The following is a 13,237-nucleotide window of genomic DNA, read 5'->3' on the forward strand; positions in this document are numbered from 1 at the left end:
GCTGTAAGAGACTTAGAGACAGTGGGAGGGAGAGAGAGAAAAGGAGAGACACTGAAATGGAAAGCAAGAGATAGAAAAAGACAAAAACAGGGCAGAGATATAAAGAGACAGAGATAGAGAGGAAAAGAGAGAAGAGAAAAAGAACCCAGAAATGAAAACACAGGGCATGGCAGTGGAGAGACTCATCTACTGAGGATATCATGGAAAGCTTCCTGGAGGAGGGACCCCTGTAGCCAGGAGGAGACATACATGGTTGTGGGGCAGAAGGATTATAGGTCTTACAAATGGTGGGGCTCATTTGGTGATTGTCTCCTGGACCCCACAAGTCAGAGTACCACTTAGAGGACATTCATATAGAAACAGGGAAGGCGGGGTGCCTGGGTGGCTCAGTGGGTTAAGTCTCTGCCTTTGACTCAGGTCATGGTCTCAGGATTCTGGGATCAAGCCCCACAGATCCTGGGCTGTCTGCTCAGTGGGGAGCCTGATTCCTCCTCTCTCTCTGCCTGCCTCTCTGCCTACTTGTGATTTCTCTCTCTTTCTGTCAAATAAATAAATAAAATCTTTAAAAAAAGAGAGAGAGAGAAAGAAACAAACAGGGAAGGCGACCTGCTCCCAGTGGGCACAGCCCCATCATGTTTTAGTGTGGAGAAAAGACTCCCCTTCTTCCAGGTATAAGCAGGCCTGTGCCAGGGCACCAGACTCAGCAAACGGAGCGGAGGCTGGATCTAGCCTCTACTCCTCAGCTGGCTCCAGCCTGGTAGCCTCCCGACATGGGAAGGCAGGGTACAACAGAGCAAAGAACCCTGTTGTGGGATTAGGACAGAAAACCTGGCTCCACAGCTAATGGGCTGCGTGACCTCAGGCAGTTTCCTTCCCCTCTTTGTGCCTCCGTTGTCTTCCATGGTCTCCTGGGTCTTCCCAGTTCTAGGAGTCCATCACTGGATAACCGAAGCACAAACTCCTACTCGGTAAGTCTCCTGGGTGTTTCTCGAACATCATTTCATTTCAGCCTTGTGGCAACCTTTTGAGGTACCCTACCGCTTACAGACGTGGAAACTAGAGCTCAGAGAGAGGAAAGGACTTGCCCTAGATCACACAACTGGTAAAATGCCAAGCTCTGACTTTTATCCAGCCATGTCCTAGTTTGCTGCACGTTCTAGTACATTTGCTCTGAGGTCTTAGCATCTGCGAAGGATTCCGAGTTCACATTTGGGGGGCCGGGAACTGTCAGCAATGTGTGTCCTTTCAGGGTTCACCAGATCAGACAGAAAAGTGTGTGAGTGCTCAGCAAGAAGAATGGGCCAATTAACAGGGTAATTTCAAGATAGTGTTGGGGGGGCCGTGCAGAGGGGGAGAACCAGATGTTCCCACAATGGCTCCAAAGTAACACAGGCTCCCCTCGGCCAGCACACATGTTTTCTCTCCAGTGAGCACGCTGGGTTTCCAGTTTTCTCCTCCTGGAAGAGGGATCCCAAGCTCATATTTATGTTCTGTCTGAAATTAATGCAAGGGAAACTTTCAAATGCTAATCCAACTGCCAGGATTAGCCAGCCGGATGCCAAGTGACAGAGGTGTTTGTTTTCCCGAGGAAGTGTGACAGAAGGGCTGGATGGAGGGACCTGGGGATGGACGGACAACTGGGGGTATCATGGGGCTTCTGATCTTCCAAGGAAGGTCAGCCTGGGAAACTGGCAGAATTGGGTTTCCTTTCTCCTGCTGGGCCAGCCAGGGCAGGGCGGGGGTGTTTTTAGCTCAGGAAGGACTGAGATGATGTGTCCCCTGCACCCAGTCTTGTCCTGGAGCTGAGACACATGGTCCCCACCCCAGAGGAGATCGCAGTCTGGGGCTGGGCCTGCGGGACAGGCATGCACGGCCTTATGTGGCAGGGAGAGCCCTGCAGTGAGGGAGCCCCGCCAGGGGCTATGGGGCTGAAGGAAGGGCCTTCACGACGGGAGTTAGCACTTCACTTCTGTGGGTACAAACGGAAGAAAAGCGTGGTTGTGCAGCCCACCACCCAGGGTTCCAGGTTGTTGGAATGTGAAGTGAAAGGGGAGGTGGGGCACGGTGAGGGTCAGGAAAGTGGGGCAAGCTATGGGATTCTGGATCATGGCAGCACAGGACTAAGGGGCCAGGTTTCAGCGGGGCCCAAAAAACACTCTCTCAGACAACTGTCTCGCTCTGTGAGGGAGTGAGGGCCCCCTCTCTGGAGGTATGAAGTAGAGAGTCACTGAGTGCTTGTCAGACCTGCTCAGAGGGGGTTCAGACACACTCCGGGGAGCTGGGCGTATCCAGGTGGAACCCGATTCCGCCCCCTTTATCATCTGCTCTTCTCTGGAAGCTGCCAGAACCCAGGACAATCAGAAACAAAGAGTCCTGAGACTTCAGCCGGTCAGCTTAGCTCTGCTGTTAAATAATGGGAGGATGGATACAAATACCAAGAAAAACAACCCCACCTCCCATCTCTCCAGAACTCAGGCAGAACTGGACACTTTGATTTATCGTGTCACTTGACCTCACTGCGATGTTTCTGAGGCCAGAGCAGAACTTGCCCAGCGTCACACCGAGAGGAGGCGGCAGAACTGGGGCAGGCCTGAGCTCGCTCATGGCTTGGAGTGTGCCTGTTTAAAGGGCACTTCTGGGGGCAGCTGCTCCCTGGGCACCGCGAAGCCTCCCTCTAGGGCTGGAGCTGCTTCTGGGCCTCTGACACCTGTCTGACAGTCGTCCGGCTTGGGGTCCCATTCACGACCTCCCCCAGTTGTGTCTGTCCTTGTAGAAGCATGCCCCCCATCCCCCACCAGGCCCATCCCTCCACACCAATCCTCTTGGTTCTTCTAAAATCCCTAGGGTTTGTTTGAGCTTTTTCATTCTCTTTGGAGCAGGTCGTCTTTCAATTAATTTAGCCGTGAGGAAGTCTCCTCCAAGCACCCCACCCTATCCGTGAGGGCATAAGTGCTGGAGGTTTTTACCCTGAGGGCCTGGAGCCACAAGCCCTTTCAGGGACCTCCTACATGTCAGGTACGGGCCAGGCCCTGGGGGGTCCTGAGATGGGTCAGACAAGGCAGCCTTTCCTCCTGGGGCCTGACACCACTCTAGACCCAAGCAAACACTGTGCAGAGCGGTTTGAGGTCACGGTGAGGCCCTGGGGGAGAGCCCCAGAGACAGAGCCTGTGAGGGGTTCTGTGGCTGCAGGGGGTGGTGCCCAGTCTGGGACTCACTGTGGCCAAGGTAGCAGCCGGGACCCAGGAGAGCTCCCTGCTGGCCAACCTGCTCCTGAGCCTCACCGTTGATTGGAGCTGAGCCGGCTCTGGGGGTCGCTGCGCAGTGTTCATCTGAGTCCTTGGAGGATGGAGATGGCTGCCTCCTCTGCCCCTCTGCCTCCTCCTTCTCCCTGGATGGCCCTACTCTCTCCTGGGTCAGGGGAGTCCTGTCCTTGGGGGACTATGGGCTCTGAGGGGCCAGGACTCAGAAGCATTAATAACACCGAGGGCTCCCATTTATCCAGAGACGGCACTGCCCCAGGCACCGAGCAGTCCAAGGACCAGCCCCCTGACTCTCAGGCTCATTTTCGGGAGGAGAAATCTGATGTCAGGAAGTGAAGCACCTGGTCTGCCCGGGCCACTTCCTCTAAGGAGAAGCGCTAGGTTTCTAGGTCAGGCAGTCTGGCTCCAAAGCCCGTGCTCTTAATGAGGCCACTTTCTTCTCCTGCCTTCCCTATGCGGCCCCGCAGGAGTGCCGAGCCCGTGGCCGATGTTCCATGAATCCCGGCTCCCTGACAGATCCAGCCTGGGGCATGCGTCCTCCATTCCTTCCTCTCCCCCATCCCAGAGGGCAGGGGTGGCTCCCGTGAGGGACGAGCTAGCAGATGGATGTTCCCCTGGCTGGCTGGCTGCTCTGGGCTGAAACAGGAAGGGCGACTCTGGCCAAGGATCACAGCCCGGAGCAGGCGTGCCAGCTGCCAGATGCGAGTGTGGTGGGGAGCAGCGCCCTTTGAAGAGCCGTTGGAAATTCTGAAACACTTCCGGATGCTGTGGCCTCATGTTCCAGCGTGGGGAGTGTGGCAGGCCATGGGCGTGCCCCTGCGTGGGGAGAAAACGGCTGGGTGTGTGCTGCCTGTTTGCAGCGTCCCTCATTCCCAAGGTGAAGGAGGGCCCTCCAGGGGACATGGCGGTTCTTCTGTGCTCAGCCATGAGCTCCGTTCCTGAGGCTGCCGAGTGGAGAACCCCGGCGGGAGGGAGGCGGCTGTGGATATTGTCCTGAGGGCTGTAGGGATGATGCAGCTGGACCAGCATCAAGAAAATTTTAACTGGTTCTTACCTCCTCCGGGAAGCCTTCTCTGTCTTACCTTCCCTCCTAGACTGGGAGATGACAAAGGAGCTCGGCACAAGCCAGGCTGTGATAAGGAAATCCTACAGGGCTGTGGGAGCCTAGAGAGGAGTTGGTGGAAAGGCCAGGCAGAAGAGGAGAGGGACACAGTCTGCAGCACAGACAGCCAAGCAGCAGCTGGATCTTTTCTGGGCAGGGCGGGGACTGGTCATCAATGGGGATGGCCTATCAGCGTGACCATCAATTCACTCCAGGTCTGTGTCTCTCACTTCCTATCTGTACCTCGATTTACCTGTCTGCCCAATGGGATAATAAATACCATTCTCTCTCCCTCCAAGGGGAATGGAGGACGTAAAGGTCCTATGAATGTCCTTCAATCAGGATGGTGCCCCTTGTAGGGAGCTGCGGCCGCTGTTATTTACAAGAAAGATATTACGGGTGTTCCGGGACGCTGGGCTTCCAGCCCTGCTCTCGAGCTGGGGCCTGCACCACCACTCGGCTTCTGTGTTCCGGCTCCCCAGCATGCCGCTGAGTGTGGGCTTGTGGCGCTTGGGCTGGGGAGAGAAAGAAGCTGGCAGGGGCCGGGTGGGCGGGCACTCGGGCAGCAGCCGCAGCACCAAAGTCTCTGCCGCTCACACTGCCTGCCTGAGCACGCTTTCTGCCAAGGGGACTTCCATTGCTCGTGGGGGCAGGTGGCCGCAGCCCTCAGGGAGGGCTCTCCATGGCCTGGAAGCTCTTAGCTCCAAAACCCTCCCACGAATCCAGGAGTGACTGAGGCAAACTCTACTAGAACGTGAGAAGATTGGGATGAGAGGATGTGGGGTGTCAAAGGGCTTTGGAAGGCCAGCAGGTAGAACCATATTCAGATTATAGCCCTTCAGGGTTCTGGAATGTACGGTAAGCACTGGCTCCAGAGTTTGAAATGAGTGGGCTCTAGTGGTTATCTGGTCCACCTTTGAGTCTGGTTTGTATCTCCACCCCAGCTCTGCCAGCTCCTATGTTACTCGATCCATTCCAGGTTCCAGGATTAGCTGATAGATTAACAGATCTCAAGAAGGCCCAGTTCCCTGGTGCTAGGGACAACATTGTAATCTTCTTTTATTGCTTGGGACTGAGACCTCCCTACCCCTCTGGGGCCCGGGGCCCAGGAGGTACCGTGTGACTAAAGGGAATGAACTTGATGCTGGGAGATTTGGTCTGTTTAACTTCCTGTCCATGCCACTCCTTATGGCCAGTCTCACTTGCATTTAGGCCCAATGCTCTCTCTTTAAACCAAGAACCTTGGTTTCCACTTGCTTCCTCTTTCTCTGCAGATGCCTTTACCCTCTCTAGAGAGGAGCTCTGATTAGAAAGCCATCAGGTGACTTTTCCACTAGCAAATCACCCATCTGCTGGCCTCCTTCCTCCTTCCATTACAGGTGAGGAAATGCCCTTCTCTACCTAGGGCCAGACCCTCTACCTGAGCTCTGATCCCACCCTTCCTGCCGTCTCAGAAGCCTGGGTTAGTAATTTTCCTCACTGAGCAGCCTCAACGCTCCTATGGCATTCTTTACATCATGTTTCAGACATGCTCCATTCTGTCCCACTGTAAGAAAAGCAGGGTGCACAGGGGAACAATATAGTTACCAGCTTTTTCTTTTGCCAAGTAAAGGCTCTGAGAGCTCCCTTTGCCTTGTATCACCAACATTTTGTTTTGTTTTGTTTTTTAAAGTAAAAGATGTTCAACTTCCAACATGGTAGAAAGAAGATCATTTTAGATCAGATAAGCCTGTAAATTGAATAAATATAATTAATAAAAACTTACCACCTAGTACCTATTTTTTTTTTTTAAGGTACTTACAGAGTAGAAGAAACCCAAGAAATCTACGAACCTGCATGAGATCTGTGGGGGCCCAGCAAGTTCAGCTTGACCTTGAGCCTGATAGTCGAGAATCAGGCCTTCCCTCCCCCTGGGCTGGCATTCCTCCCCATGGCAGTGGCTTAGGTCATTCTAGAACATCTGGGTTTCCACACTGACCACAGACACCTCCTGGAGAGGCAGGGCTTCCATCTGGGCCCCTAGATGTCACCAGGCCTGGTCAGAATTGTCACACACGTTCACACCCCAGTTGCCACTGAGTAACCTCTCCAAGAGGTCAGTCAGATGGTACCTTGCTATAGAAACATCACGGACACCAAGGAGACCACTCTTCTGTGGGGTGGGCCAGATACAAGGATACCCTTCCCACAAAACCGCCCACATTTCTGAAACGGCTGGGACTGGGACCCTAGAAGTCGGGGTTCAAGTTGAAGGTCTGCGTGCATGGCCTGGAGGAAGCCATTCTTCCTCTCTGGGACTTAGTTTTCATTTGCAAAATGAGTATGATAAGGCCCATCTCATGGTGTTACTGTGAAGATGACAAAGGTAATATAACGTCAGGGCCTGGAGGGGGGCTGGCACACAGTAGGAGTTTTTATTATAAAGACACCCCCCCCGCCCGAAACTGCTGTAGAGAATGTTAACCCTGTGATCTAAAGTGAACATATTTAGCACAGTCTGATGAGGCAGGTGTATTATCCCCATTTTGCACTTGAGAGACTGAGGCCCTTAGAGAGGAAATGGCTTTCCTGGTGTCTACAATGGTAGAGCCCCCCTTTGCCCCCTAGCCTCCCCACACCAAACCTCTTACTCTTTGTACCGAATGTCTCTGGAGCAGAAGGGAGAGGGGGTGGCCGACCGCCATCAGCTCTGGAGACCCCAGTCTGCGCCTGGGGGCTTCCAGGAGGGGATTCTGGAGCAGAGGTGAGCTGAGGAAGGCCTGAGATGGGACCGCAGAGGTGCCCAGACAGGAAGGAGCATGTGGAGAGGGCGGGCTGTGTCTGCCGGCCGTCTGCAGGTGGCAGGCTGCCTGAGTGCTGGGGCCTGGCCTGCTCAGCAGTCAGCCTTGCCCTAGGGTGTGGGGCTCGGGAGTTATGGCCATAAGAAGGCAGCGAGGTGGGCGTGGACGTTTCTCGCTACGGATTATGTGGGGGCATGTTATGCCAATATGGGTCTGTACAGCGGGCTCCCTGACTGCACATGAGAACAGAGCTCCTGGTGTGTAGCTCCCGGGCCCGGGGTCCAGTCCCGGCTCTCTCCCTGACTTGCTGTGAGGTTCACCCAGATCTTGGCCTGAAGGGCCCTCCGTCAGTCTGGGGCTCTGACGAGGTGGGCCGGCTTGAGCTCGGAGGCTGCCTCCAGCCTTCAAATTCTCAGACCATTGTTTCAGGACAGGCTGAGCCTCCAGGGGGCAGCTGCCAGCAAGATCTGCACATGGTTCTGGGCTTATCCTTGGACAACAGGCCTCTGAGAGCCTGACTTTACGGGTCTTGTGTCCACCAGGCCCAGATGAGACTAGGAGGGAAGGATCTGGTCAGCGTTCATTCATGTGCTCATTCTTTCCCTCATTCATTCTTTTACAAGCCCATCAAGCTTGAAACCTGTTATATGCTACTGAAACCCCAGAGTAATCACGTGGTGGGGGCCCTCCAGGAGCTCAAGGCAGGGTGGGAACCAGAGCCAGCAGCAGCCGCTGGCTCTGCTATGGGGGGAGCAGCCTGGAGGCGGCGAAGGCAGAGCTGGAGCCAGGAGCCTGGAGCTGATGGAGGCTTGGCCCGGGACAGTGGTGATGGGGATGGAAAGAGTGGATGGATGTGAGTCTTTTTGGTGGCCTGTCCACAGGGCCATCTAGGGGCCAGCTAGTTTGCAGAGATGGGGAAGAAACTGGAAATGGGCATGGTGGCTGCGTGCTGCCCGGGTGCTTGAGGGCACATTTGTGTCTCTGTGGACTTGGGTTTCAGAAGCAGGCCAGTGCCCAAGACTGCCCGCATTGCTGTGATTTTCATCTCCAAGCCCTCTGTTCCCTCACTCACAGGAAAGGGCCAGGCTCAGACCCTGGGTGGCTCTGGTCTTGGGCCGTGGGACAGCTGGGGCAGGAGGTCCTACCACTCGGGTGGGCCATGTGGAATGCTGGATCTCTAACTGGCCTCCCTCAGGGATCAGGCTCACCAGGGGCCCTTCCTATGCCTAGAGAGAAGCCACAAGGCTGGCTGGGCTCAGAATGGCTCCCCTTTTTAGTCAGCGGGGGACCATTCTGGGCAGGAGCACAACCCAGATGCCCACGGAGGGAGGACTAGAGGGCAGCTGGATGGTGACAGGGTGTGTTGGGGTGCACTTACTCCCCTCCCAATCCCCAAAGCTGTCCTGACTCATGCCAGGTCCCCAGTAGGTATCCTGCACCTAGAGGGTAGCCTTGCCCTCTCCACGGTCCTGCCCCTTCTGGCTTCTTTAGACACCCCTTAGAGGAACCCCTCTCTTCTCTGAAAACTGTTCAGTTAGCTCTTGGAATCACCAGTGGCCCCTGTGCTTTTGAATCCTTCTGTTCAGATGAGTTCACTAAGGTTGTCAGAGGGGAAGGGACCGGCCACAGGCCACAACAGGTCATGGTCATGCTCCACCGCGAGCCAGGACTGGTTCTGTCCAGTTGCAGGTGTGCCTCACAGACGCTGTCCCACAAGACTCCCCCATGCTGAGGACCACAGAGAGGGAGCACAGGCAGTCAGAGGACCCTGGCTCTCCCCTTGACGTGTACCGAGTTGAATGGTGGGGCCGGGGAGGCAGACCTCCCACAGCAGAATCAGGACCGACCCGGGTTACAGGGACGCATGGCCGGAGCGGGCAGATGCAGCGCAGGCCAGGGGCCAGGGGAGGAGGGCGGAGAGGCAGCAGCCGTGAGGGCTCACCACCTCCTCCCCCCAGACATGGTGCCGCCCCCTTCACTGTGACACAGCAGGAGGTGGTTTGCGCCCATGTAAGCAAGACAGACATCTCTATCCCGTGGCTCTGGAGCCACAGCTGACTGATAAAGGAGGCAAATGCCATCCACTGGTCCCATCATAGACATTGCTGTCATCACGGGAGACAGCCACAAGCAAGGAAGGATTGAGGGAGAGGAGGGAAGGGGAGATGGGGTCGGGAGGAGCAGCAAGCCTTGTATCTGGACCTGACTTCCCTTTGCACAGAGAGGCCAGAGTCCCCAGGAGAAGCATCAAGCTCACGGCCCATGGTGGGATGATGAAGGGTCTATTACCTGTCCTGATGCTGGCGGAGACGGTGAAGCCAGATGCCGTTCTGAGTTCTTGCTACTAGGTTATTGAAACATTACCACTAATCTTTGTACCTCTTCCACAGGATAGAGATTTTTAGTTCATCACGTAGTCATTGCTATCACTGTCCACTTATAGAAGAGGGGCTTGCGCCCTTGATGGTACTGTGCCAAGGTCACTCAACCCAGAGGGGGGCTGGACCAGGCCGTGAAGCCGGGCCATGGGGTGCTGGAGCCCGCCTCTCTCCATTGGGCCCCGTAGCGCTCCCAGGCTTGGCCCTGGCTCTGCAGGATGGGCTCTTAGCATGGCCTTTTGGGGCACGAAGGGCCCCCAGAAGCTGTCCTGGCCCTGGCAGGGTCACCCTTCTTGCCCACGGGGCCTATTACGGAAGAACCCTTGGCAAGACACAGGAGAAGTGGGCTGCATGGCTTCTCCTGCTCCATTCTGAACTTCCACACTTTCCCTCAGGAAGGAGAGGACAGGAGATAGTCTACAACATCTCCCAGCCCTTACAGACTCTGCAAATCATTCCTCCCCCACTCGGGCCCACACCTGCTCCGAAGGCGAAGAAGCAGATCTTATCTTCATTCTCCTGCAGAAGTGCCATGACCCTCTTCCCCATCCGCTCGTTCCTCTTGTAGATGAGCTCGTGGCGGAAGTAGCTGTCGATCTCCTGGGCTGTCACCTGCTCGTGCGGCGGGAGGGTGGTGTTGATGAAGCTGGGCAGCTGCAAAGGCAAGGCAGAGTTGCCTTCAGTGCTCCCGGGGCACGGCAGAGGCACACAGCCCGGCAGAGCAGGGCACTTACGTTTCTTAAATAGGCCCTGGAATGGACTATACAAATGAAGAAAGTGAGAGTGGAAAGATTCAGAGACGTGTGCAAAGTCACACAGCTGGTGAGGTGGCAGCACAAGGAGGTATGACTCCTGTGTCCCTGCCTTGGTGACCCTCCGCTTCCAGAATGCAGAGGGCCCAGGAGGCCAGATGACTCTTGGCTCCTTCAGCACCCAGCCCAGCGTGCAAGGAATTCGGGTCAGCAGGTAGGTGGGGAGGTCAGCTGAGCTGCCCGGTGTAGCAGAAAGGCCACAGGATACAGGATTGGGCTGACCTGGATTCAGGCCTGGTTCTGACACTGTGTGACTTTGGCCAAGTTACTTAACTCTTCTGAGCTCTAGTTTCTTCATGCATAAGATGGGGATTAGGTGAGATGGTGGGTGCTATCATGGGCTAGGTTTAGCTCGGCCCACCCCACAGAGATGACAGGAGAGGTCACAGCCTCCGTTTTCCCCAGTGTCTGAGCCCTGGCTGGCCACCACCATCTCTCCATCTCCAGCTCCACGAATTCCCAGGGCAGAACCAAATCCCTCCATCCCTTCTTAAAAACGTCAAATCCAGGACCACAGCTGCCTCCCATAATGATGGTTTCTTCCACAACCAGGCTTAGAACTTTCCACATTTATCAGCTCTGCACCCACTGTCCACACCCAGTTCTGTGGCCTGGGGCAAGTGTCACTGACATGTTACTGAACTAGGCAGAGAGATCTTTGAGTCTAGGGACAGAGCTCTTGTCACTCCTGGGCCCCCAGTGCCTGACAAGTGTCACTGACATGTTACTGAACTAGGCAGAGAGCTCTTTGAGTCTAGGGACAGAGCTCTTGTCACTCCTGGGCCCCCAGTGCCTGACACTGGTAGGTGCCCAGAAACATTTCTGGAACCTTGAGCATAAAGTCATGCTGTCTCTCCTCACTGTGTTGCCTCCTCCTGGATTCCTCCATTCCCAGCATTTTGTCTTCCTGTCTTGGAGGTCAGGTCCAGGTGTCCCAGCACTGTGGCCTCCAGTGGTGGGTGGGGTCTGAGAAGAAGCCATAGGGCATGGAGGAGATGAGGCATGAGTCAGAACATCCTCTCTATTTCCCCATAACCCTTCACAGTCATTCCACCTTCCAAGCTCTAGTGCATAGGATGTCTTCCATCTGGAGTCTCCTCTTCCATTTCTCTCTTCATCAACTCAGGCTAATGCACAGAACACAAGGCCTTGCTGCCCAATGGGCTAGCTAGGTGGATAGTCTGGCATGACGAGAATAAAGACCTGTAGGGATTAGCCCTCAAGGGTCATGAGGCCCGGCCACATGGCTTTTAGAGCCACTGACAAGTTGTCAACACTCCTTCTGAGGAAAATGGAGACGTCAGCAGAGGCTGAAGCTTCAAGGATTTGGACAGGGCCTGGACATCTGTCTCTTATATCTGCTGGGACATCTGTCTCTGATATCTACTGGCCAAGCACCAGGGTGCTCCCCAGAGTGGGAGGGGATGGGCTTCTCTGCCATAGGGGCCTGATTCACTGTTCTGGGAAGACAGGCCATGATACGACTGATGAAACCTAAACTTACTCAGTGCACAACCTGCACAGCTGTATGCAGCAGCCCTGCCAGTACTCAATCAGAGATTGGTACCCCATCAGAGTCGGTGCTGGGCAAATGGATAAAAGAAGGAATGGCGCTCTTCTTACCCCTTCCGCCAATAATGGAAGGGATGATTGGCAGCCTTGACAAAGCAGGCCACATTTGGACGTGATGCAGCTCCAGGAAAGGCTCCTGAATGGAGAAGGAGTTGTGGCTCAGAAGGGTTATTTCCGGAAGCATGGCCCTCTGTGTTCCTCAGGTATGGGAGAGAATGTGGGATGATGTTGTACCAGGAAATAAACATTTGTTCCATCAGTGAATGAATGCCCGAAGGAACGAGCCGAGAGGCAGTAGGTGGTGATGAAGCAGGTCCTGGCGTCAGACAGCCAGGGTGACTTGGGATGGGATCCTTCTTTCACCGCTTACCAGTTGGGTTGCCTCTCTAGAACTAGCAAGTTACTTGTGCTGTCTGAGACTCTGTGTCCAAATTGGTAACATGGGAGTAATCTATGTTGTTGTAGGAATTAAACAAGCTCAGTTTTGGAGAGTGCTTATTAGCACAGTGCAGAGCACAAAGAAAGTCTTGACTGAATGTCAGCTTTGTACAATGAGCCTGGGGATGGAGCTGGCTTCATCATTTTTCCCCCTATGATGGCAGAGGCTACAGTGAAGGGTGGCCTTGGGCAGGGGGTAGAGACAGAGATGACAAATAGAAGCCTTCAGAATCATCAGAGAGCCATGAAGGAAGCATCCTGCTTTCCTTCCCTTCTGCCAAGGGTCCCGGCAGAGGCTCTTCCTCCTCTGCTTCCTGACCATGAATGTGCATTTGTGAAAAGATGAATCTCCATTCATTCCTTAGGGAGCTAAAAACAAGGACAAGAACCAGAAAGTTCAATGTCAAAGCCATGAAGGAGTTAGGCTAGCCACTGGGGTTTCTGGGACTGCCCGGCAGCTGGCTGACATTCTCTGCATGTTTCCTGCTGATGGGCCCTGGCTCCGTGCCAAGGATGGGACTTGGGTTTGTGCCCGGGCTGGGAGGGAAACAAATTAATGATGTCATTAGACTTGTCAGGAGCCTTAAATCTCCCGTGACACGTTTAAGTGCAGGATACACCATAGAATTTTGAAAAGGACATGTCAGGTCCCTGGGGTCTCCTAGAGTCATGAGTCCGAGGTGGGAGGATGAGATAGACAGGCCAGGCAGTGCTGGGGTGGGGCCGTGGGGAGTGACTCCAGTGTAGGCTCCCCTGGCCCACAACCAGGACAGGGTCAGGTGTGGTGGTCAAGTGCTCGGGTCTACTGACGTCACTGACCTCAAGGGCCTCATCCCTTCTCTTCAGTCCATCCATCCAACAGACACCTTCCATGAACTTCCATGGGTCTAGCCGT

The 13,237-nt window shown here is 54.8% G+C and overlaps 1 protein-coding gene across 1 annotated transcript in view; it reads right to left on the reverse strand.

Annotated features, from left to right (window-relative positions):
* Nucleotides 1-13,237, reverse strand: part of LOC111143433 (TraB domain containing 2B) — a 223,895-nt gene that overhangs the window by 16,157 nt on the left and 194,501 nt on the right. Inside the window, exon 4 of the mRNA XM_022497173.1 lies at nucleotides 10,000-10,174. Within this exon, the coding sequence (XP_022352881.1) occupies nucleotides 10,000-10,174 (175 nt within the window). The remainder of the gene's footprint in view (nucleotides 1-9,999; nucleotides 10,175-13,237) is intronic.

The sequence above is a fragment of the Enhydra lutris genome, unplaced genomic scaffold, assembly GCF_002288905.1.
Source record: "Enhydra lutris kenyoni isolate GAN:26980312 unplaced genomic scaffold, ASM228890v2 scaffoldscaffold9, whole genome shotgun sequence".
NCBI classification, from domain to species: Eukaryota; Metazoa; Chordata; class Mammalia; order Carnivora; family Mustelidae; genus Enhydra; species Enhydra lutris.